This window comes from Pleurodeles waltl, chromosome 1_2, assembly GCF_031143425.1.
Source record: "Pleurodeles waltl isolate 20211129_DDA chromosome 1_2, aPleWal1.hap1.20221129, whole genome shotgun sequence".
Taxonomy (NCBI): domain Eukaryota; kingdom Metazoa; phylum Chordata; class Amphibia; order Caudata; family Salamandridae; genus Pleurodeles; species Pleurodeles waltl.
Window position 1 is genome coordinate 91,350,504 of NC_090437.1, and position 26,482 is coordinate 91,376,985.

The 26,482-nt window shown below is 41.1% G+C and overlaps 1 protein-coding gene across 2 annotated transcripts in view; it reads right to left on the bottom strand.

Annotated features, from left to right (window-relative positions):
• Positions 1-17,434: 17,434 nt before the first annotated feature.
• Positions 17,435-26,482, bottom strand: part of RNF170 (ring finger protein 170) — a 244,126-nt gene continuing 235,078 nt past the window's right edge. For both annotated transcript variants that reach the window (XM_069236602.1, XM_069236606.1), the window contains one exon: positions 17,435-21,949. In XM_069236602.1, the coding sequence (XP_069092703.1) occupies positions 21,680-21,949 (270 nt within the window). In that variant the 3' untranslated portion in view covers positions 17,435-21,679. The remainder of the gene's footprint in view (positions 21,950-26,482) is intronic.

Genomic DNA, 26,482 nt, shown 5'->3' on the forward strand with positions numbered 1-26,482 from the left:
CTAGTCTTGGCGTTGGATAAAAATCCTGTAATTCTGTGCAAATCACAATCTCCCCAAAGTATGAAAAATAATGTATCCTTGTCTATTCAATTCAGTTGAATTCAATATATCTTTATATGGTTTTTGCAAATAAACCATAAAAGAAATACAGTGCAAGCCCACAAGCAATATGTAGATTATATCTATTCTGTGGGGTCGCCATTCGTGGAGATTCTCCCCTTTCTTTTTTAGGTGTTAGTTGTTTTTTCTCCCAGCGTTTCTTATTACCCTCAGGTTGTTGTTTAGTATTGTCTTTATTAATTTTACCCTGAAATTTAGGTTTTTGTGGTCTAGCCCCAAGGCTATCTCAACCGATACTTGAATATGTTTCCGCTATTATTTTAGGCAGCTCTCGCTCCTGATCTTGTTGCGGAACGTCACGGAGCAGCATGCGCAATGCGAGTGCAACTGCTTCCCCTTTAAGGTTACTTAGGATGATTGAAGAAACTGTGGCAAAATTGCCCATCAGTTGCATCCCTAAATCTAGGGCCGGAGCAGCCCCGTATTCATCTTGAATTTTTTTAAGCACTTCCAGTATGTTAGCTAGTGTCGGTGTACCGTGTGCCGTTGTATAGAGTGCGGCAAATACCGTGCCCCATGTGTTACAGTGTTCAACTGTAGGGACCATCCCAAAGGGCAAGCACATAGTTAATATTCTATGTTTATCCTAAGGCCCTGTATGGGAAAATACTGCCTCCAGCGTATTAATTTTCTGTGCTAGCCAAGACGGAGTCTCCTCTCGTTTGGCCGGGACTTTACTCATAATAGAATGTACAGTCACCAGATTTATACCTGGTGTTACTGCATGTGGTTGTGCTGGAGCAGCACGCGCTGGGTTTGTATGTAAAGTTTGCATCACAAATTGTACTAATCGTCTATATATTGCTGTTAACTCAATGTATAAGCGTCGAACCTCAGCTACCGCCATATTCTCAACTGCAGGATGTGGTGTATATGTGGCAATAAAAGCTAGGTAGGACCGTCATTACTTAGTGGACCTAACCTTACTGGTAATATTGTATGTGGAAGGGCACCATCAAGCCATCTATGTTCTTGATAAGATAGAGGTATCTCTAAATATGCGTACGCCCTGTATTGCCCAGGCGCGTTCGCAACTGTGTATGTATGAAATGTATTTGTGTTCCCATCAACTGCTGGAAATGTGACCCAAGAGTAAAAAAGTTCTGTTCTATAGGCTGCGTGAGCGTCCACCACAAACGTGACTGGAGCTCCCTGGGCCGTAAGGCCATGTGCTAGTAAATGTGCTGTGAGAGGTTGTCTCATGTTAAGAGCTATTTGTACAACCTGGAGATTCGCCATCATAGAAGCACTAAGAGTACTAAGAAGGCTCACCAAGATGGGTTTTTTTTTTTTCCTTTTAAGGTTCAAGCTTGAACAACCACCAGCTGAAAATAGGATTACCTATACGGCGGTGGTGGAAATCCTCAGTACCACGGACGTCTCCGTATACGGAACTGAGAGGTCATTATATAAAAATGAGACCGAGATATGCCGGTGGACACGGAAATTAGAGCCTGACCAAAAGTTGGCGACGCCATTTCGCGTAGGCTCTCATTATCCTAATGAGACTACTGGATTTTGAGCAACAAGTTCGTCCACGATGTGGGGGACTGAGTCTAGCCCACAGTAGATGACGCTTGTCACTCCAAATCTGGGATTTGCTCCGGCTAACTAGCAGTGCCTCATCTCTACCAAATGGTAGAGACAAATGGGCAGCCGAGCGCATGACATCTTAATACTTCTCAGGGAAGTCGTGGTCACTCAGGTCACAACCAGTACTCTCATACACAGTGCGGTCTCATATATAAATGACGAAAGGCAGCATAAGTTTTAAAGACTGATTTAATAAAACGACTGCATTTTAGATAGCAAAGCGTGAGCTGCAATAACCATAACTACACAACACAGTAATATTAAAATAGTGACGATGAGAGTGAAGCACAAGAATAAAGCTATCATAGTGCTGCTAGGTTATTCTCTCTCCAAGTTATATTTTCGAGCACAGCATCTTAAGCTCTAAGCCTGCCTTTCAGGTTCCCCCAAGAGGACATCGACCCTCATACCTGAGCAAAGACCTGTAATCTGCATCAGCATCTGCAACAGGGCATTCAGCATCTAGTTGTCGGTCCCTGGCTGGAATCTCCCTCTTGACGTGTACTAGGACTAGAAAGTGTTTTTATAACTTACACGCAGATGTTCTAAGAAAATGTCCCTACTTAAGGATGTGTATTTTCTACGAATGCTGGAGTCTAAACTTCTACCACGTTTACCGGCAATGTACCAGACTGTAGCCTTGACTGAAGCACAGGGTGATCAAGAATGCATTATTTGAGAACACAGTGCTGAACTAAGCTAAACAGTGTGATAGAAGAAATTAAAACAAGACCGTAAAAATTGGTTATTGTAAAATAACAGTGCGAAGCTGAATAAAATATATCTAGGGCAAAGTGCACAGCGGCCTAGTATGTTAAACTAACGTGCATGAAGCTATATTTAAAATGGCTACACTACAGTATATGGAGTAAAAATAAAAAAGTGGCCACTAAAAACAGTAACATTTAGTTTCTGCCGCTATAAAAGGGGTCACATAATCATATACACAATTAATTAAAACTGATGATTCCGATATAAAAGTTTGCGTTAGGACTGAGAAATTGCAGTCCGTAAGAAAAAAGGCCCTACTCAGTAAAGTGAATGTGCAGAACAAAAAGCAAAACTCATAAAAAGTCAAGAAAAATCCGGGAATATTGATAAAAGAAACCCTATCTAACAAGCCATCCATCGACTTCCTGCTTCGTACAGACATTTTTAAAAAGCGGCATACATCGTAACACACATCTGGACTGTCTAAAAGCTTACATACTTTAAAGCATCCTTACACTACTGAAATGCAAGGGGTTTTAAAACAGGTTTAGAGAAACACAGAAAGCAACGTCTATACAATTTGCAGAAGAACGTGAAGTGCAACAGTGATTGTTCCGACAGTCCTTCGCACGGACCGGCAAGTAATCTGTGCCCCCAGTGACAGGCGATGTCTGAAAAATACGGAAGTTGCCACAAGTTACCTTCCCTAAAACAGAAAAGAAGTGATCTCTCCCGATGTGTAAATTCCAAGGATAAATAAAGATTAGCCTCCACCTAAGCTAAGGACCTAAAACAGTCTCTAACAGAATCTTTGTAAAACCCCTTCCTATCTTTGGGTGAGACAAAAATCAACTTGAAGGGACTTCACCATTTTCTTATCAGACTTAGGTAAAGTGACCACTGCAGAAAACATTTCTGGGTGACTAATTTCAACAAAAGACTTACAAAACATGTTCCAGCCAGGGGATAGAGAGGCCCCTACCTGAGTTGAGCCAATCTAACATATTCCTCCTGCTAAAACGTGTCTCGGCATTAGACCACACAGTGACCTAAAGCAGGAGATGGGGCCAACTTAACTGCATCAGATATATACCTTAGACTTAAAATGATAGCAGGGGGGTGGGAGATTAAAAAGACGCCTACAGATCCCATTGTATTCAACCTGTATAGGGGAGGCATTATAATACCACCAAACCCATGCACCATACATGGACGCTGGAACACACTGCAGATTATATATTTTAATGTAGGGGGAGAAAATCAAACGTGAAGCGTTTACCATAGGCTGCCACAAACCTGCTAAATTAAAACAGGACACCAAGATAACTAAAATTCTTCACACAATTTACAGAGTGATCGACAATCGTTAGGGACACCATATGCCTTCTCCCCAGGCCACACACCATTTTATGAGAATTACTCCAATTGGTTGACAGAACCAGACAACCCATAAAAGAGACAAATGACTACACCAAGAGGGGCTAAACTTTTGGGGTCCTTGTCATTGGGACAGTGTCATCGGAGTACAGTAATGCTGGAACAGGTCAGTTATAAATTTTTGGTACGTCACTAGCAGCAACAGCCAAATGGGAACTCAATTAATTGATGTGAATAATAAATAACAAAGGTGCCAAAATACACCCTTGCTGCACACCACTAGCTAGAGGGAAGGTATCAGAAGTTTCTCCTGCACGTACATACCACACTTTAGCCACTAAGTTCTCATGCAGATTATGTAGAACATTCACCAAAGTGACTTTCAAATCTAACGAAATCAGACATAGCTTCGTCCTATTAGCGCGGTCAAATGGGGTAGATAGAGCCATAAAGGCCAGGTTCAGTGGGCTGCTCCTGGCAATGGTGTGCATGCCCACGAACAGGTGCAAGTTTGGGCACTGTTTTACTATACCTAGCCCGGGACGAAAGCCATATTGCTGAGGGGACAGAATGTTATTATGGCTCAGCCATTAGTTAAATCAGCTAAAGATTACCCAAGAATCTTTACAGTGCTATCCATAAGGGAGATCGGATGGTAGTATTTAGGTGATTTGTGGTCCGCTTTTTTAAAAAAATTGGAACAATTATCAAACGTACGTAAGAGCTTGGAATCTTTATAAACGAAGAATTATTAAATAAGTTGGTGAGCAAGGGGGCCTAAAAGATTGGTATTACACATAGAATATCCATGGGTATCCCATCCGGCCCAGGAGCTTTTCCTCCAATCCAGATAAAGAAGTCAGGAGTGAAGGGGTGATTTCCAAGTATAACCTAAGTAACTATTTGCCTGGCTTGTCCTCAGCTGCATAGTAAATAGTGGCAAAGTGCTAGGGCCAGACAGAACCAGGAATTTACAAACCGGTAGGGGATTAGCCAGAGCATCCCCCTGACTGAACTTCTTAACAGTGTCCCAGAATACCTTACTGTTACTCCTCACAGCTGCCAGTTCCAGATGTGTCCGATCCCTTCTATATAATGTTAGATTCCTACACTCAAGAGTGTGTTTGTAAAACTTCCTGGCCTCTCGAACCCCACTAGGGTCTCTTGGATGTACAGAAAGCACCTTCCTTAAGTGACAATTGGCAGCAGAACAGTGCACATCAAACCACCACGGACATTCCTGAGCTGGCCGAATTGGTTTCAACAGATGGTTCTTAATACACATACTTAGTTTATGGTAACGGGCAGAGAGGACTTCCCTATTCTCTACTACCAGACAACCCAAAAATGCTGGCAAATTATTTTTTAAAAGGAGACCAAGCGTGGCCCTTGGATCCTTCAAAAAAACACAAACCAGTCTAAGGCCGTTACCAGAATGTTAGGTAATCATAATGGCTACTGCAGAGAGTTTAACGTTACGCATGGGTAGGTACCCTTCTAGAATGAGTGTGTTGCGATTCCCCGCCGAGTCTCTATAATTGAGCCCTGGGAGAACCATGTCCCTTGTGGCTAATATACAGTCACTAATGGACGTGCGCCCTCACCCCCTAAAAGGAGGTAAGGGGGGCCTCATAGTGTGCAACGCCCTCCTTTCAACACTCCTCATCAATTGCTGTTAATTTTGTGTTGAAATCCCCACAGAGAAGTTAGGTTGGTTGGGATATGGCCACTGAACCAATTGGCTTTAAACTAGATTAAAAATGAAACTGCTACTCATAAAAATACAAAAAGAATTGGTAAAATCATTGTTAAAAAGTTAATCAAATAAAAACTTAAACAACTCATATTGTCTTTATTAAGCAGAGCGTGGAAAGCAGGGCTGCTCGAGCCTGGAATCAACACCTCAATACATTAAGGTTTAGTTGTATCCAAACAGAAAGACCACCCCCAACTCTTCCACGCAGGGAGGGTAATGCAGGGCTGGAATAACAGGAACAACCTGTACATGAAATTGGAGTTATGGCACAGGTTTCTTTAAGAACAACAATATCAAATTTGGCCACAAAATTAAGCCAGTCAGAGATAATGATCTTGTCCTAAAGGCATTCAACATTCCAGCTTAATAAGGAAAAGGAGCAGGTTATTAGGCAAGGGTACAGATTCTACATGTGCTTGGGTGAGTCAGTCATCTTCAGATAAGACATCAAAATGTTTTGCTGCTGGCACGTTAAACTGATCCCTGATTAAAAAAAAAGGGGAAGGGGGAGACGGTTGGGAAAACTTTGGGGCTGGAGCTACTGATGTAACACTTCTTTTGCAAGACATGGTTGCCTGCTGATTGTGAGGTAACAGAGGAGAGAGGCGGGCTTCACAGCCCAGGGGGCTGAGACAATTGAATTTTTGGTGGCACATTTACTCATATTCCCAAACAAAACGGTGAGGTGATTTGAATTTAATAACACAATCCCCTTTGAATTTCGATGGGACCTGGACCAATCCATCTAATTCTGCGGGTGAACAGAATATCCTGTGCAAAGAAAAATGGGAATCTCCTATGCCAAACAAAAACAAGCCAATCCAGCACCTTATTGTGCAGTTCCCCATGGGACTCCTCCTGATTCTTGTGCAAAGGGGGATGTCAGTCAAAATCACCCCATAAGGACAACACAGCTTGGGGGTGAATCAAGGGGAGATTGATAATTGAATAGACCTTCTAGCCTCATGTCCAGGCTCGCAACTTCAACTAAAGAGACAGATGGCATTGTCAATTCATACGCTCTACCAAGTTTTCCCTGATCATTACAATGCATTATAGCCAGTAGAAACATTGCACGGTGCTTAAGTAAGCAGAACTGTGAATAGAAATAGGACAGACTATAAAGCAACAGAATTAAATGCATAAAATCTGCAGAGCCCACAATGCACTGAAATGATCAGGGAAAACTTGGTAGAGTGTGTGAATTGACCAGTGCCTTGTCGTGTGTAAGCACAATGAGTTGAGCTGAAACAGTTTTTCAAAGTAACTTGCACTTTGGATCGCAGTGTTTTGTTTTTTTAGCAGATTGAGGATCGGCACAGGGTGAAGTAACGTATGTATATTTTTACAGGGTGAGTTAAGGGCACATCGGATTTAATACAGGTGTTTGAGAAATACAAGAGGAAAAATGACTACTCACACAAAGAGAAGGTCGTGTTGTGAATGACACATCCAGTGATCAAGTTCGTAAGACCGAAAAGCGTTTGGTTGTTATATCGCCTCAGAAGAATCTAATAAAGAACTGCATGAGTGAAACCACTGTGAGCGCACCTCTCTTTGCTTTATTAGAGTGAAGGAGCAGTATTTGAAAATATATATGTATATAAAATTCAACAGCTGCATGTGACTGTACTTAGGGTATGAACTAAAGGAGACTTACGACCTCATTCTTTGTGATTCCTTACATAGTCCAATACAACGGTAGACATCGCATTATAAAATACAGGTCAGGGAGGGGCTGGCAAGGTAGTATGACAGTCTGGTTTAAGATGTAGGAGAGCGCAAGTGTGCGTGTAATTGCACACAAGAAAGTTACTTGATCTACGATAACAAATGTGGTACACCTTTCAAACCTACAACCCCTCAGTGAGATGTTTCATTGCTAAGGAGTAGAGTATTATGTGCCCAACAGCAGTTTTAATACATCTTATCTGAAATAAGACCGACCTGTAACAGTCATGAGTGATCTTACCAGAAAAACTGCTACACCTAAGCAGGCGTTGAGCATGAATCTAAAGACAGCAAACTAGGAGACCAGAAAACCGGTCCTGCACCAGTTTAGCTTTTCCTAACGCACGTACATTCAATATTTGTCTTGGGTGACACATGTCCATGTGCCAGACATCAAACCTTTAAGTTGGCCAGGTCTCTCCTGGTCTCAATTCCGGCAGTAATTAAAACCTATACTTGAAATGGGTCCCAGTCGGGCCCTATAGTCATGTGCTTTAGGGAAAAAACACTGATCGAATTTTGGACTATGACTGTAAAAACTGTTAAGGTAACCTATGTAAGTGATGTAATTCCTATTTACATGTCACATTTTTTTACTTAATCTTTCATTCCTTAGAAGTGTTTGTCTTTTCCAGGAGTTTGAGTTTCTGTAATTTGTTTCGTGTAGCATATTACATTTGTACAGTGAGCACTGTGATCTTAGTCATCTGTAGGTGCCTGTGCTAGGTTGGGTTGTGGGTGATTGTTTATAGTAAGTCATGATTGAGAGCTCTGAAGTTGAGGGTGAAGGCAGTGTGCGTTTCATACAGTACCTAAAAGTGTCATAAGTGTTTAAAACAATTGCACATACAATCCTTGGCCTCTGCGGAGCACACAGATCAATAATCGTGTCTGCCAATTGTAATTATGAGCCTATGCAAATGTGTATGCAGGAGGTACACATCTGTTGAAATATCGACAGAGCAAAAAATAGAAAAAAATGCAGAGCTTACAGGTCAGAGGGTGCGTTAGGTATGTGGGGGGCAGTACATGGAAGACCGAGAGAAAAGGGTGATGAAGAGTAGCGAGATGAGGTGTGAGATATGTAGATGGAGGATTTCAGTGTCTGACACAGTACTATAGAGGAAACTGATGTGAAGGGGAGAATGTGAGTGAAAAAGACACTTCACTAGACATTCAAGAGACCTTAGTAATGTTTAACTCACAGTTTCATATTTTCAATTGAAATATTTTGAAATAAAATTGTAATTATTCATAACAAAATCCTGCTTACTCATTTATTTGATACTGCTAATAAGAAATCGCAAACCCAAAAGGTCTGAATTTGCATGTTTGTTATTTTGTAATGTGTCTGGATGAAGTAACAGAAAGATCACAGATATAGAAGTACAGGATTTTAGTTTACATGTTTGAAGCCACACCTTCATTTGCATAGGCCACGCCTCTTGGAAAGGATTCATAGTTGTGCTTCTTTTGTCGTGTCCCTTTGAGACACCCCACACTTTTTTCATTGTGCTTAAAGTCATGCACGATCCCACAAAATATAGAAAGTCCTTAGCTTCATTATCAACAATCAATTACAAGCACTCCCAGCACAGCCTTTTGGCATGAAGTTAGACCTGTCTGCCTTTTCCAAGTGCATGAGTATTGTGGAAGCCTTTCTGATGCTAACTGTGTTATAACGACGTAAGTGTCAAAGTACATTCTTGTAAAAATTTATAAAAGCATCCAAAGTTCTACATTCTTGAGCACCCATTGAAGTACAACGAAGAAATGACAGCTGAAATCTAAGACAGTCAAGAAGAAACTATAGGGCAAAAGTGTAATCACTTCCGAAAATACATCATGTGACAATCAAGAGAGATTTCCTCTCTTCTTTAGGCCCTACAATGGAATATTTTAATATTCCCTAACCCTATACATACACGCATGAGACCTCTTGTCGAGTGCCTTTAGAGATCACCAGTTCCATAGAAGCTGAAACAGGTGATATGGATACAGACATTGCCACAAAGAGGTATTGAATTACATAGCTAAACAGAACACTAGATCTCAACCTTTTTTTCACTGCAAAACATTCAAAATGCTACTACTTTGCATCCAAGTTCCCACAGCCTAACTATACGATGAATGTCCTTTTGATAGATTGGTTAGAAAAATACTTTCATGCTTTTCCATAAATAGAAGAACAGAGTTGGTCTCTGTGACTCCAGCATGGCCATGACAGAACTAGTAGCCAAACCTTTCCTCTACTGTCCCAAGAGCCAGACCAAAGGCTTCCATGCTGGTTGTATCTCGGGATAAGTGCACCTCAGTCTTCAAACACAGACCTTAACCAGTTTGAACCTCGATACCATCAATATCAAAATGCTTCTTTTGACTACATGGGCATCCAGAAGGAAACTAAGCGCTATTTCACCAGTACACTGCATGCCTTAAAATGTCTGTCTGTAGAAGCACACTGATCCAATGACATGGGAAGAAGAGATGGAACTAATCTATATTTGATTTAATATGTCTTTCCTCTACAAAGGTATACTTGAATGCAGTTTTTGTTTATCAAAATTGCTGCCCTCATTCATTATTTGCCTAAGCTGCAGATTAAAAACTTTTTTGAGGACTTTAGGAAAATCTTCCCTCCAGTCAGGAAATATGAGCTTCCGTTAAGAGTTGGAAATTGCCCTGTCAAAACATATAGCCCCAAACAAATGTGAAACTTCTATGCAGTTTTCATTCCAATTCTCCAGGTTCGCCCACTTTCAGAGTCGAGACAAACTTGTTATTCTAGTCTACAGTTTAGAAATATCACAGAAGATTCCAAAACGGAGATTGGAAAATGCCAACTTCTGATCCTACTACCCTACTGTGGCTATCTTTATTGAATTCACAGAAAAACAACCTGTTTAACCTGGGGTATAATTAGAAATTGACTGATTAAAGCCTTACTTCAGTCCTGTCAACGAAAAGTCCATGACTCATGCAGTGCCTCTCGAAGCAGTGGACCACTTGGGTCCCTTAAGTGGCGATTGTCTACGTGAAGCCTATGTGCACGTATTTTCTACTATGTGGTTTCTTTTGGAGGTGATCGATAAAAGCAAGCTTTTTAGACAAACATTTTTATAATGTCAGAATTGATTTGTGATCAGTTTTTTAAAAGAGAAACATGATTCATGATGGTAGGTCATTTTCCAAATGTTAATTTGCTTAAATGCGTTTGGGATAAAAAATATAGCAGAATATATATAAGATATCAAAGATGAGATTCACGCTGAATAATGAAAATGTCACTTACCCAGTGTACATCTGTTCGTGGCATCAGTCGCTGTAGATTCGCATGTTTTGCATAGCTCGCCATCTGGTGTTGGGCCGGAGTGTTACAAGTTGTTTTTCTTCGAAGAAGTCTTTCGAGTCACGGGACCGAGTGACTCCTCCTTTTGTCTCCATTGCGCATGGGCGTCGACTCCATCTTCGATTGTTTTTCCCCCGCAGAGGGTGAGGTAGGAGTTGAATTGTAGTAATAGTGCCCATGCAATGGAGTGACTAAGTATGTACTTATTTAAGGTTGAAATGATATATATACAAATAGTTGAAGGTAACTTCCGAACTGCTACAGGCTCCCGGGGAGGCGGGTGGGCACATGCGAATCTACAGCGACTGATGCCACGAACAGATGTACACTGGGTAAGTGACATTTTCAGTTCGATGGCATCTGTCGCTGTAGATACGCATGTTTTGCATAGACTAGTAAGCAGTTATCTCCCCAAAAGCGGTGGCTCAGCCTGTAGGAGTGGAAGTAGTCTGAAACAATGTTCTTAATACGGCTTGACCTACTGTGGCTTGTTGTGCGGATAACACGTCTACACAGTAGTGCTTGGTGAATGTGTGAGGCGTAGACCATGTGGCTGCCTTACATATTTCTTGCATTGGGATGTTTCCTAGAAAGGCCATGGTAGCACCTTTCTTTCTGGTTGAGTGTGCCCTTGGTGTAATGGGCAGCTGTCGTTTAGCTTTAAGGTAGCAGATTTGGATGCATTTAACTATCCATCTGGCTATACCTTGTTTTGATATTGGGTTTCCTGCATGAGGTTTTTGAAATGCAATAAATAGTTGTTTAGTCTTTCTGATGTTCTTTGTCCTGTCAATGTAATACATTAATGCTCTTTTGACATCTAATGTATGTAGTGCCCTCTCAGCTACGGTATCTGGCTGTGGAAAGAACACTGGAAGTTCCACTGTTTGATTTAGATGGAACGGTGAAATAACCTTTGGTAAAAATTTAGGATTAGTCCTTAGGACGACCTTATTCTTGTGTAGTTGTATAAAAGGTTCTTGTATTGTAAACGCCTGAATCTCGCTTACTCTTCTTAGGGAAGTAATGGCGATGAGAAATGCAACCTTCCAGGTTAGGAACTGTATTTCGCAGGAGTGCATGGGTTCAAAAGGTGGACCCATAAGTCTAGTTAGGACAACATTTAGGTTCCATGAAGGAACAGGTGGTGTTCTTGGTGGTATAATTCTCTTAAGGCCCTCCATGAATGCTTTAATGACTGGTATCCTATATAGGGAAGTTGAATAGGTAGTCTGCAGGTATGCAGATATTGCTGCAAGGTGTATTTTAATGGAAGAGAAAGCCAGGTTAGATTTTTGTAAGTGAAGCAAGTAACCCACTACATGTTTTGGAGTCGTGTGTAATGGTTGGATTTGATTAATATGGCAGTAGCAAACAAACCTCTTCCATTTACTTGCATAGCAGTGCCTGGTGGATGGCCTTCTGGCTTGCTTTATGACTTCCATACATTCTTGGGTAAGTTGTAAGTGCCCGAATTCTAGGATTTCAGGAGCCAAATTGCTAGATTCAGCGATGCTGGATCTGGGTGTCTGATCTTTTGGTTGTGTTGTGTCAATAGATCTGGCCCGTTCGGCAATTTGATGTGGGGTACTACTGATAGGTCTAGCAGCGTTGTGTACCAGGGTTGCCTTGCCCAAGTTGGTGCTATTAATATGAGTTTGATTTTTATTTGACTGAGTTTGTTTACCAGATAAGGAAGGAGAGGGAGAGGAGGAAAAGCGTAAGCAAATATCCCTGACCAGTTCATCCATAGGGCATTGCCTTGGGACTGCTTGTGTGGGTATCTGGATGCGAAGTTTTGGCATTTTGCGTTCTCCTTCGTCGCAAACAAGTCTATTTGAGGTGTTCCCCAGAGTTTGAAATAGGTGTTCAGAATTTGGGGGTGAATTTCCCATTCGTGGACCTGTTGGTGATCTCGAGAGAGATTGTCTGCGAGTTGATTCTGAATCCCTGGTATAAATTGTGCTATTAGGCGAATTTGGTTGTGAATTGCCCAACGCCAAATTTTTTGTGCTAGAAGGCTTAACTGCGTGGAGTGTGTCCCCCCTTGTTTGTTTAGATAATACATTGTTGTCATGTTGTCTGTTTTGACGAGAATGTATTTGTGAACTATTATTGGTTGGAAAGCTTTTAGTGCTTGAAAAACTGCTAGCAGTTCTAGGTGATTTATGAGTTTTGTTTGATGTACGTTCCATTGTCCTTGTATGCTGTGTTGATCGAGGTGTGCTCCCCACCCTGTCATGGAAGCATCTGTTGTTATTACGTATTGTGGCACTGGGTCTTGGAAAGGCCGCCCTTTGTTTAAATTTATGTTGTTCCACCATAGAAGCGAGAGGTAAGTTTGGCGGTCTATTAACACCAGATCTAGAAGATGACCCTGTGCTTGTGACCACTGTGATGCTAGGCACTGTTGTAAGGGCCTCATGTGCAGTCTTGCGTTTGGGACAATGGCTATGCATGAAGACATCATGCCTAGGAGTTGTAATATCATCTTTGCTTGTATCTTTTGTGTTGGATACATGCGTTGTATGATGTTGTTGAAATTTTGAATTCTTTGGGGACTTGGAGTGGCTACTCCTTTTGTTGAGTCTATTATGGCTCCTAGGTATTGTTGTACCTTGCAGGGCAGAATGTTGGATTTCGTGAAGTTGACGGTGAACCCTAGTTTGAAGAGGGTTTGTATGATCTGATTTGTGTGGTTTGAGCACTCTATTAACGAATGGGCCTTGATTAGCCAGTCGTCTAGATATGGGAACACATGTATTTGCTGCCTTCTGATGTGTGCAGCGACTACTGCTAGACATTTGGTAAAGACTCTTGGTGCGGTTGTTAATCCGAAAGGCAATACCTTGAATTGGTAATGTATTCCTTTGAATACAAACCTTAGGTATGTCCTGTGCGATGGGTGTATTGGTATATGGAAATACGCGTCTTTGAGGTCTAAAATTGTCATGTAGTCGTGTAGTTTTAGCAATGGTAACACTTCTTATAGTGTGACCATGTGAAAGTGGTCTGATTTGATGAATGTGTTTACTATTCTGAGGTCTAGGATTGGTCTCAGCGTTTTGTCCTTCTTTGGTATCAGAAAGTACAGTGAGTAAACTCCTGTGTTTATTTGTGCGTTTGGTACTAATTCGATTGCATTCTTCTGCAATAGTGCCTGCACTTCTATCTCCAGGAGATTTAAATGATGTTTTGTCAAATTTTGTGCTTTTGGTGGTATGTTTGGAGGGAATTGTAGAAATTCTATGCAATAACCATGTTGGATAATTGCTAGAACCCAAGTGTCTGTAGTGATTTCCTCCCATGCTTTGTAATAATGACCTATTCTTCCCCCCACTGGTGTTGTGTGGAGGGGGTGAGTGACATGTGAGTCACTGCTTAGTAGTAGGGGTTTTGGGGCTTTGAAATTTTCCCCTATTCCTAGAGAATTGCCCTCCTCTATATTGTCCCCGAAAACCTCCTCTGTACTGTCCCTGGTAACTGGACGGTGTTGCCTGTGAGGTGCTGGCTTGTGTGCCCTGACCCCGAAACCCCCCTCTAAAGGGTGTTTTACGGAATGTGCTGTAATTCCCTCTGCTCTGCGGGGAGTAGAGTGCGCCCATGGCTTTAGCAGTGTCCGTGTCCTTTTTGAGTTTCTCAATCGCTGTGTCCACTTCTGGACGAACAGTTCTTTTTCGTTAAAAGGCATATTGAGAACTGCTTGCTGAATCTCTGGTTTAAATCCAGACGTTCGTAGCCATGCATGCCTTCTGATAGTTACAGATGTATTAATTGTCCGTGCAGCTGTATCTGCAGCGTCAATGGAGGAGCGTATTTGGTTGTTTGAAATGTTCTGTCCCTCCTCAACCACTTGTTTTGCCCTCTTTTGTAGGTCCTTGGGCAGATGTTCAATGAGATGTTGCATCTCATCCCAATGGGCTCTGTCATAGCGCGCAAGTAGTGCCTGAGAGTTAGCGATGCGCCACTGGTTTGCCGCTTGTGCTGCGACTCTCTTACCAGCTGCATCGAACTTGCGGCTTTCTTTATCTGGGGGTGGTGCATCTCCAGATGTGTGGGAGTTGGCCCTTTTCCTAGCTGCTCCTACAACGACAGAGTCTGGTGGCAGCTGTGTAGTGATGAAAACCAGGTCTGTAGGAGGCGCCTTATACTTTTTTTCCACTCTTGGTGTGATTGCCCTACTTTTGACCGGCTCCTTAAAGATTTCTTTTGCGTGCCGGAGCATACCAGGGAGCATAGGCAGGCTTTGGTAGGAGCTGTGGGTGGAGGAGAGGGTGTTGAATAAAAAGTCATCCTCGACCTGTTCTGAGTGGAGGCTTACATTGTGAAATTGTGCTGCTCTAGCCACCACTTGGGAATACGCAGTGCTGTCCTCTGGTGGAGATGGCTTCGAAGGGTATGCCTCCGGGCTGTTATCTGACACTGGGGCGTCGTATAAGTCCCATGCGTCCTGATCTTGGTCACCCTGGCTCATGGTGGTGTGAGCTGGGGAATGTGATGGAGTTTGTGCTGGTGAGACGTTAATTACAGGTGGAGGAGAGGGTGGTGGAGTAACCTTTTTCGCCACCTTTGTTTGTGGTGTTTGTTCAGTTTGGAACTCCAATCTTCTCTTTCTTCTAATAGGGGGAAGGGTGCTTATTTTTCCTGTCCCCTCCTGTATGAAAATACGCTTTTGCGTATGGTCTACATCAGTGGATTGTAGCTCTTCCTCAAATCTATGCTTTCGCATTTGGGAGGTTAGCGATTGCTCTTCTGTATAAGAGCCTGAAACTGGGTCGGTTGCAGTTTGTTTTGGCACCGAAACCCTGTCTGCATCTTTTTTCGGCTCCGAGGTGACTTTTTTCTTTTTCGGGGCCGAAACCTCTTGGCGTCGATCTTCGTCGGTGCCGCTGTCTCGGCGTCGAGCCGTGTCTACACCGGTATCTCGGTGTTGATGCTGGTCTCCAGCACTTTCTCGATCCAGAGAAGGCTGCGTGCCGGTGTCTCGACCGGAGTCGGACAATCTCGGCACTGTTTGGGCCTTTTTTGGTGCCGACGGTCGGTCACCGAATTTATGGGTCGAGCCATGGCCTGGTGGCAGTGGCGTCCCCTGGGCCTTGTAAATCTTCTTCTGAGTGGTTTTCGACGTCTTACTCACGGTTTGTGTATCGTCGAATCCTTCGGAGTCCGATTCGTGGATCGAAAAGGTTCCTTCCTCTTCTTGTTCCTCGAACTCTCGGTGGGCTGTCGGCGCGGACGCCATCTGAAGTCTTCTGGCTCGACGGTCTCGGAGTGTTTTTCGGGACCGGAACGCACGACAGGCCTCGCAGGTGTCTTCACTGTGCTCAGGTGACAGGCACAGGTTACAGACCAAGTGTTGGTCTGTATAGGGGTATTTATTGTGGCATTTGGGACAGAAGCGGAACGGGGTCCGTTCCATCGGCGTTCTTCTGCACGCGGTCGGGCCGACCAGGCCCCGACGGGGGATCGAAAAACTACCCCAAAGGGCACCGGAGCTCTTCGATCTTTCGACGCGGTGTTGAATCTAACTACGCCGATCCCGAACGCAACAATACCGACGAAAATCTTCCGAAATTAGCTATCTTTCCGTTCCGAAACTCGGAGCGACAGGAACACATCCGAACCCGATGGCGGAAAAAAAACAATCGAAGATGGAGTCGACGCCCATGCGCAATGGAGACAAAAGGAGGAGTCACTCGGTCCCGTGACTCGAAAGACTTCTTCGAAGAAAAACAACTTGTAACACTCCGGCCCAACACCAGATGGCGAGCTATGCAAAACATGCGTATCTATAGCGACAGATGCCATCGAACCTACTATTATGAACAATGTTTCCTTTTTTATATTTTTCTCATTCTTTCATACAAATGTTTGATGAGGGTATCACGTTCAAATGTCTGTAGTGTGGGTTTAATTAGATCAGTATAGGGGTTAACTTTGTATGCTACTTGGATATTTATATTGAGATGAACTGCTTTGATAATGTCAATAAAAATATCAAATTGTGAGGTAATTCCTTAGGGCAGGTAGTCAGCTGAAATCAGTGCAAACTCAAATAAGCCTCCCTCATTGCCCATGTATTTCTCTGGTCCTGAATATGGTATAAAATAGCACACATTTTGAAAGCAAATGGCAACTTTGTTTCCTCTTTTCTCGGCGGTCACTTCTCTTTCTGCCTTTTCTCTGTGTAATCCTTGCTTTCATCTGCAGTATCTACTTTCATTCCTGGTAACAGAGATGTTCATATTTGCCTTTCCTTCAAAATCAGCTTCTGGTGCATGTTGAGACTGCAAAGAAATTAGGATGGATCAAGGGCTTTACATGGTTTATTAATTGGGAAATGTATTGTAGCCCCGCTGAGACCACAATAAAGTTCTTATAACAAGATGTATCGGAGTACAGTTGCAAACTTTCTGTTTGACAGCTTCTCAACTGATCTGTGCCTGGGGCTACTAAGTCTATAGTAAAAATGAACTGTGACTAACTCCAAACTCTTTGTTGCACCGCTTCCCTCAGGAGAATCAAGTGGACAAAAGGAGTAAAACAGTTCACATTAGAGTGCAATAGTATCAAGGGTTTTAGGATCGGAATGGTAGATAGTAGCCCCCAACGGAAATACTGCCAATTATTCACTGACTGCCACACTTCCCAGAGACAAACAAAACTCACATAGAGCACATAAAAGAAAATGCAAGGTACACATACACAAAAAAAATCGTTTTCTCCTCTATTTATACAACCAAACCGTCATTAATTATCATAGAGGCCAAGCAATAAACTAAACAGCACACTTTAGGATGCTTAGATCAGTCCAGTTTTAATACTTTCAGCAGCAGAGCTTGAGAGGAAATACAGTTAAATGCAGTTTCATGTACACTGTTGCCCTATCAAAATTAAGATTTCAGATATTTCATGTTTGTTACATACTCACTTCTTTGATAAGCTACGTTAACAATTAACTTGGTACAAAATGTCATTTGGAGAGTGTCATTCTTACATCTAAAACATATGGCTTTTTCATATATAAATGCTGAATGGACAGTAGTAACAAACACTTTCCAGCTCCAATCTGTAAACCCGAGAAAAGTTATTTACCCAACAAGACCAATGTTATAATTTGAGAAGGTTGTAATAGGACTGCAAAAACATGCCCCTCCATACTGATGCACAATGACCGCTGATAGTTCACATTTAAGTTACTGTACGAGCTTAGGGGTAATGAACCAACCCTCCAGCAGAACATTGTGACAGTACAGTAATCTTATAAATCACAATAGCCTCGTTAATACAGTAAGTAAACCCATAAATACCACTTCCAAATATAATAGTATAAAACTACTGTTTAAGTAGGAAAATATTTTGGTAAATTTTATATTGAAAGATTCCACATTCAGCAGTATCAAAAATGAAGACAGACGAAAATCTAATGAATTGAGCTCAACAACAGGGCAAGGAAATGAGTTGAAATAATTCCTTAACAAAACGTAAACTTATACCCGTATATAGTTTTGCTTTAGTTCTGGCACAACATAGCTTTTGGGGATTTGAATGAAAACTCATTTGCATTTTTTTTTTTTTTAAATCAAAACATAGTTGAGTTTTCAGCATATGCACATCTGTAAAATTAACTTTCACTTGTAAAATAAAAACACTGGGCCCAATTGACAAAGGTAAACTTAGACCAAAAGTCTAAGTTTAGACCTAAAGTCGAAGTTTAGACTTAAATCTAACTTTACTCGTAGTAAAGGTAGACCTTTGGTCTAAGTTTAGACTTTTGGTCTCAACTTAGACTTTTGGTCTTAATTGATGCCTCTGGTCTAAACTTAGACTTTTGGTCTAAGTTTACCTTTGTGAATCCTGCCTGTAAAGTTAGACTTTAGGTCTAAACCTAAACTTTTGGTCTATGTTTACCTTTGTCAATAGGGCCCACTATCACTGACAGAATAGTGTGAAGAAAAGCTGATTTTAGAGGCAAACATCCATCGAGAAACTGACAGCGAATAATAATGTTGTTGGTGTTGTTTTTCAAAACATTTAAACATATATAAGTGGAAAAGAGCAAATGTTTCTTTTATACACAAAAAACTCAAGTATCAGCGAAGAATAAACGCATGACATTCACGGAAATTAAGAGTTCATAGCACCTGTAACTTTAGCTGACTTTTATAAAATCGCCATTACTAAAAATGTATCAGGTTTAAACATTCAGCATTGCCAAAGTGGTCCTCACCACGCTCTGTAAATGTTATCATTATTTTCATTTAGAATAAGTCGTCCCTCGTGTGCAAGGGAGGAGCAGGTTTAAGCCTCCTCTTGGTGATAGCTGCTTCACTGTATTTTCAGTAACACCACTTCCAGTGCCCGACTGTTCGCAGGAATGAAGACAACTGCGACGAGAAGCACGAGACACACCTCTATGTCACGGCGTGCACAATAGAAATCTCCAAATATATGAATAGAGTCTACTGTGGGCAGGGAAGGGGTGGTTACATTTGCAGTAAATCCTGAATATCCGGTATTTAAAGAACAGTATTCCTCTGACATGCAAACTTAAAGGATTAGCTTCAACTATTCTTAGAATCTAGGCCTAAAGAAGTGGGTACAATTGGGACTACAGCAATCTTGAAAAGAAGGCAGGGATTACGCAAACGTAGCAGCAAGCGCTAAATGTCCTGAGTTCAAAGTTAAGTGCAGAAAAATGCTTAGTACCTGCTCAATTGCATTATGCCTTAAAACGTATAACCCAAAATCACAAAAAAAACTGTATAGAAACATCTAATTAGAATAGGGGATGTGCATACACAAATAAACACGCCAGTAAGAGCCGTGGCTGGTTGCTGCTTTGCCATTTACTATCAACAACCAATACTAAATTAGGCACTTAAAATTATTAATAATTTCCCGAAACCCAAGACTGATAGGTCCAACTCAGTGACTCAGAAGGAGGTGACTGGTTGTGCTCAAAGACCTTAGCAACACAAAAGGATAACGTTGCTAATGTACTCAAAGACCTACAGGAAAGAGAGGCGTCTGAATCATATTACTAGGTGTGTGTGCTGTTATTTTTCTACACAGAGAAGGGGCAGCTTTCCACCTCAATCTTTACTCATCTGATCTCTCTTTTAAGGAAAACAGCTACTTTAGTAGAAAAAAAGGTAAGCAGAAGACTCTCGACTGGACCCCTGGAATTGGTGGCATCCTGATCCAGGCAGATTCTGTGTCATTCTACGTTGTTGTGCGTGGGACTTTAGATCCAGGAAATAGTAGCTCTGCTGTAGCTAGAACAGCAGCACAGCAGCAGCGCCATGCAATGGAACAAACACTGCCTCGACGCTCAAAAAGCATTAAGTACAGCAGTCAGTGGAAATAATGGGGAAGCAGCAAGGCTGCTGCCACTTATGATCGCTTAAACAATCAGAACTAGAAACTTCACATCTGTGGGTCCACAACCACACCAAAAACAAATAGAGCTACTCTATCATCAAGAGTGTCCATGGAGCTGCACTTCCTGGGAGGAAACAGTTGCATTCTGCCCAGTTAGCCATTTAGAGTTTTCTATGTGATGCACTCACTCAGAATATAAATAGCATCTCATATTTGGTAGAGTAGAATTTGTGTTGTACACTCAGACTAAATGCACTACACAGGGTAGATCATGAACGCTTGTGGAGCTTACTGTATAAACTTAATCAGGGGATCTAAAGGAGGAAAAAACTTTAGTTATGCTTTCAGATGAAAGGAAGAATATGTACATGTCAAAGAATAACAGATATTCTAATGACATACAAAATACAAGACCCTCAAACATCACTTAATCCTGTGGTCTCCACAAGCACACAATAAAAAAGTGAGACACTTGCTCTTAATGCAAAAGCTACACTTTGCACAGGACACGTTTAACGTATTTTATAATCAAGTTATCTTTTAAAACAGAACTACCATTTTAATATTTGGAATCCTAGCTATATACTGACAGGCAATTGTGAGAACAGTTGTAAACAGAAAACAGTTCATCCGAGACCAAGTAATTAAACCACTAAATATCTTATAAACCCTCATGAGGAAGAGTAATCTGGAATCTCTAGACGTTACAATATCACATTCGGAGGGCTTTGCAACTAATTCAAGTTATAGATTTGATATTGTAAGCCTCCGGTATAATACGTAATTTTAATGGATTAAGAAGCCTGGCCATCTAAACACAGGAGTCTGAAATATGTCTCCATCAGAAAGGAGAGTGCAAATGACAAAAACTGGAAAGTGAACTTTATGAGAATTGACAATTTATAGACGTGGACTGTAGTAAGCCTGATACAAATGCCCACTACAGAATCTTTGAGATAGTTACAAATGTCAGTATGTCCCTTCAGTTCAGCTAATCAAGTGCAACGGAATCCTTCCAAGGGAATCAACAAATGCTGTGCCCATAAAAGTCAATGTCTAATACAAGTAGGTTATCATCCGTGTCCTTTTTAAGCTTGAGCATGTTTACCTTTCCTTAACAGGAAAATATACTTCATGCACATCTTAAGTGATCAAATGTATTTATCCATATGAACAAGTCTTTGAGTTTCCAAAGTGCAGGCCAGGCCCTGAAAATGTTCTTGTCCTCATTCTCTTCTAGCTGTGATAGAAACTTTGACATAGGGCTCAGGCTTTTGCAGGTAGCTAGTGAAAAACAAACAGCTAATCCCTGTAGTGGTGCACTTTTCTGCCACATACTTAATTATTAAAAATTCCTGTTAACTTGGAAGACAGCTGTATACCTGCATTCCTGATCAGGCTAAAGAGGGTATTGACAGTCAGAAAAAAAGTAAATACACATGATCTAACTGAAGCCTTTCAAGACACTACAAAAAGAATGCAAGAGGCTCCAGGTAGGCATTCAGAAGTCCCATCCCTCACAATATAAAAATCTTCTAGAGGCGACCCAATTCACAGAAACATAAAAGCAGGTAAGTGCTCTGCCTTCAAGTGCAATGTGGTTTCTCTCTTTGTCCAAATTGCTGGGACATCTTTTCCCATCTTAGCTTCTTATGTTTTCACCTATATAGCCTCTGTGTCACCACTTCCCTATACATGATTGAGATGTATATCAAAAGCAAAAAGATAACAAAGAAATCATCCAGAAAGCCCAAGATCCCGAAAAGAGCTTCGGGAATGATGTCCAGGGGCGAAGCCAGGTAGAGAAAGGCACCCACGAGACAGAGGACAATTCGAATCCGAAACATCCAGAAGAGCCCTCCAACCGAAAACATCTCTCGGAAGGCATGTCGAAGTAAAGTGGGAAGATCCATAATCCTTTCCATGATCTGTTGAAATGCAATAAGACAAACAAAACATGAATGATAGCTTGCATGTTGGTTAGATACAACACACCTGAGAGTGTTAGCAGTATTAAAGGCTGTATTGCTAAATAGCTTATTTCTGTGGCCAACTGGCTCAGTTATCAAACTCATCTACTGTACAACAACAGTTCATTTATGAGCATCAAAAGGCATTTTCTGATCACAGTACAAAGGCACGTAAATGTGTGATTTGAGTTTTATCAATAAGTTTGTCACATACAAAAAGCATCACCAATGTCAGGGATCTAGAGAACATACAGCGACCACATCTGTGTCAGCAATCATGATTATATGTGGAAACCCGTTTTTTGCAGAGACGCCACAAGGTTCAATGATCTGGTAAGTTCCTGTTCTAAATGTAAACAATATGGCACTAACAAATGCTGCAAGCTACGGCAATGCCAGTAGGTACGGCTTTAAAGGAATTCTGTAGGGTAATGTGAAGCATTCCAAGTAAATAGCATGGAAATGGATATGTATTTGTGTGAAAGCAAATAACTGTAGAATATTATTGGTGTAGGTTTAAAGATCAGGTGGCATTTGCACGGATACACTAGACATAAAAAAAACATGAAGGTTGATGGCTGCCCTCCTCCCATAGGTGCTGGTGCCAGAGAAAACAAATTATCTAGTTATCTAAGATACCTTGATAGCATTCCAATGTCCTATGCATGTCCCTGAAAGTTCAAGCTTAGACAGTTGGATAAATAAACAAAATAATCACAGCTGCATGAAGGTCAAACAATTCTTTTTGTGGAAGCACACAACTTCTGCCCAATCAAATATTGTACTCCTGGGGCCCAATACCTGGACGGAGCCAAAGCCCCTCTTCTAGTAATGCTCACATATCTGCCCGGTGACTGCTTTGCTGTCCATCCAGACCATAAAATAACGCAACACAGATTAGCGGATGTCAGCGCCCATATTTGAGAACAAAACACAAAATCAGATGCAAAAGGTATGTGTTACACTATATGGGGCAATTAACAGCGAATTAAGAAAGCCATTTTATTTTCTACCTAAAATGGAAAATTCTCAAGGCATTCTCAAAGAATAAGGATTAATACAGGGCACCATATTATTTGAAGATGTACAATCTGACCGGGGGGGGGCATAAAGTACAGTGCAGCAATGTCTGCTCAGACCAATCCATTTTACAACTGTACCAGATGTACAATATGAGTACTCAGAATTTCTATCAGTTTTCTTGCAAACATGGAGGTTTTACCTCATTTGCTTTCTTAATTGATAACATTTGTGTGTATTTCATCATATATCACATTTTGCTTACATTGCGTAACAAATTATTATTAACCTTATTTTCCTGTTGGTTCTCAATAAGTGTGTGCTTTACAGATGTTAAATCTTAAAATGTCTTTCTGCCTTCCAAATTTTTATCTTTACTCCTTTTTAAACAATAATCATAGAAAGAAATAATAATTTCGCAAACAATCTATAATAGTCGAAGAAAGCAATATTACATTTCACGTAGGCACCACTGCAGAACTAGTTTGTTATCCATATCTGGTCTAACTCCTTCCTCCTAGGTAAAGAGGTCACTTCTGAGTCAGTGGCTGCCCCTTCAGATAGATTCAAAAGTTTATCATAAGCAGGGCTCCAAAAATCTACTGGACCACTCACTATGGCGAGTTATAATTGATCAGGTCAGAGCTATTTTTAGGACTTTTAAGCTCCTTCTGGCAACAAAAAGGTGTTCTGTTCAGTCAGAAAGTGGAGAGGCTATAAAAGATGCCTTAAAATCTTGTTCTTATGTCACATATGCTCTGTGTTCACAGATTGCGGTCTAAAGTCCGATTGTCTCACAATTAATTTCCCTTCTGACTGCAGAGTTCCAGGACTTTGTAAGGTGAACTGTCTGACCTGCTGTTTAAAGTGTAAAATAAAAGGATATAGGGTGTCAGGCTTTTCCTAACACACAACATTTAAATGACTAAGTCAACTGTACAAACATTTCAAAATGTATTTCAGTAGTTGTGAAAGACCATTTTTTGTATTTCTGTGTGATGAAAAAATATTTTAATGGGATGAAAACAAATCAGAATACTTTACCTGCTGATGTGCAAAGGATATGTTTTCAGAAACCCAATTTTCACAGATTGTTAATACACTATATAGTTTTATCAGTAAAGCTACAAGTTAGTGGAAAGGTTTTTGGACATTTGTTTGAAATTTACTGTGTGTAGATGACAATATGCTACCCCATCATGGTTTAGTAATATATTTATTAAAAGTGAGTGTTTAAACAAACTGAGAAACACTCCTGCTCTGATGGCAATGCTGTTAGTAAACTAAAAGCAAGTCATGGGTCTTGTGTCCCCTATATGTGGGCTAGATTCTTGTGATACATGGAGCAAACTTTAGTTTACTTAATTAAACAAAATATATTTTTCTGTACTGCAGAAATGCTGAGCTCTCATATTTGAAGGTGCAATCATACGTGAGAATGAAAAGGTGACTTTGTAAACTATTTGCCTACGATCACACACTTCGGGACCCTTTTTTTACAGTGCAGGTCTAGTAACATTTTAATGATTTTTCGAGGCCTGATAAGACATCGTGCTAGGTGTCCTTGTTCTTCAGGATTTTCGCTCAATTCAAATGCAGTATTATCTGTTTCCTTGTGATACACTATTGAAAGGAAGCAGTCAAAGCTTCGGTGCACTCCAGTATCTCAAGTAGATTGTTACTTTCCAACAGGTAGTCATTGTTTCCACCCTTAAGAAAAGACACATGAACAAATCGATCTGTCAAAGATGTGTAGTAGACAGCCCCACTGTTTCAACTGTAACTTTACCCAACTTACCTCTGTCAGAGTTGACAGTTAACACCAAGGTCTGTCCTGCAGGCTTTCCCCTGCCACTTGTAGGAAATCAGCTGGTATTTACTGTATCTCTTACAGTGTTGGGTTACGCTGGGTTATTATCATCCCTTTCCTGGTTTTCCCAGCCAAAGCCGCAGCACGCAAGGACAGTATCCTTTGACAAACATAACAGGCTTAAACACTTTATTCTGCATTTTTATACAGTGCAGTTTTACAAAGAAGGTGTCAGCGTGATGTGCACAGAACTGAAGAGCAGAATATCTCTTGAAGTGGTAAAAAGAAATGCTGATGAGCCAAATATTACCAAGAGAAGATTATAATGGCCCAGTGGCTATTTAAACAAGCACTGGCAAAGCCAATAGTTGCCGGCAATCCAAGAACTATTGGTGTTGTCAATGTCAATGTCTTTTAGTCATGTGTTATGGAGTGGAGTGGATGTATGTGGTGTGGAGTTGAAATATGCCTAGTGTATATATGTGGCATGGTGCAGAGTGGAAATATGTGGAGCGTAATTATGTTGCATGGTGTGTATTTAGGTGAAGTGCCATTGTTTTGTGTGGAGTGGCACGTAGTTCAGTTTAATTATGTGGAATGATATTGAATTATATTGTGTGGATTGCAATTATGAGGTGTGAAGTTATGTGGGTTGGAGTGGAATTGTTTGTTGTGGAATTGTGTAGGGTTGAGTTGAGTTTTGTAAAGTGGAATTATGTGGCATGGTGTGCAGTGGAATTATGTGGATAGTAATTATGTGGTATTAAGTGTAGAAGAATTATGTGTAGTGGTATTGTGTGTCATGGCGGGGTATGTATGGAGTGGAATTGTGTGGTGTGGTGTTGAATTATGTGGCATGATGAGGAATCCGTGGTTTGGATGCATGTGGTGCGTAGTGCAATTATTTGTTATGGAGTGGAATTATGGGGTGTGGAATGGATTTGTATGGAGTTGAAATCTGTTGCATGGCATTCTGTGACATTGAGGGAAATTATATTAAGTGAAATTATGTGGCATGCTGTTGAGTGCATTTATGTAGTGTGTTGCTATATGGCGTGGAGTGGATTTATGTGGAGTGTAATTATGTTGCGTGGTATAGAACTGTGACACTGAATTGTGTGGAATTGTGTGGCATGGTGTGGAATTACGTGGAGTGTAAATATATCGCACAGTGTGGAGTTGAAGTTTGTGGAGTCTATTTATTTTGGAGTTGAGTGGATATATGTTGAGTGTAATTATGTGGTGTGAAGTGTTATTATGTAGTATGGAGTAGAATTATGTGTAGTTAAATTATTTGTAGTTGAACTGTGCTGCGTGGAGTGTAATGGAACTATGTTGCATGGAATGGCATTATGTGAAGTGGAACTATGTGGCATGGAGTAGAGTGGTAATTTGAGGAGTTGAATTTGTTGGACTATCATTACGTGGAATGATGTGGAGTTGAACTGTGTGGTACGGAATTATGAAGTGCTGAAATGTATTGTGTGTAGTGGAATTATGTGGTGTTGTTTTGTGTGTTGTGGGACTGCATGGCACTTAATTGTGCGGTGTTGGGTTGAATTATGTGCAGTTGAGTGCTTGTCTTCATAGGCCAGCTGAATGCCGGGCACAGTTAGCATTAGTTGGCTATATTGTCCAGTGATTTCTGCGGGCCTCAGATT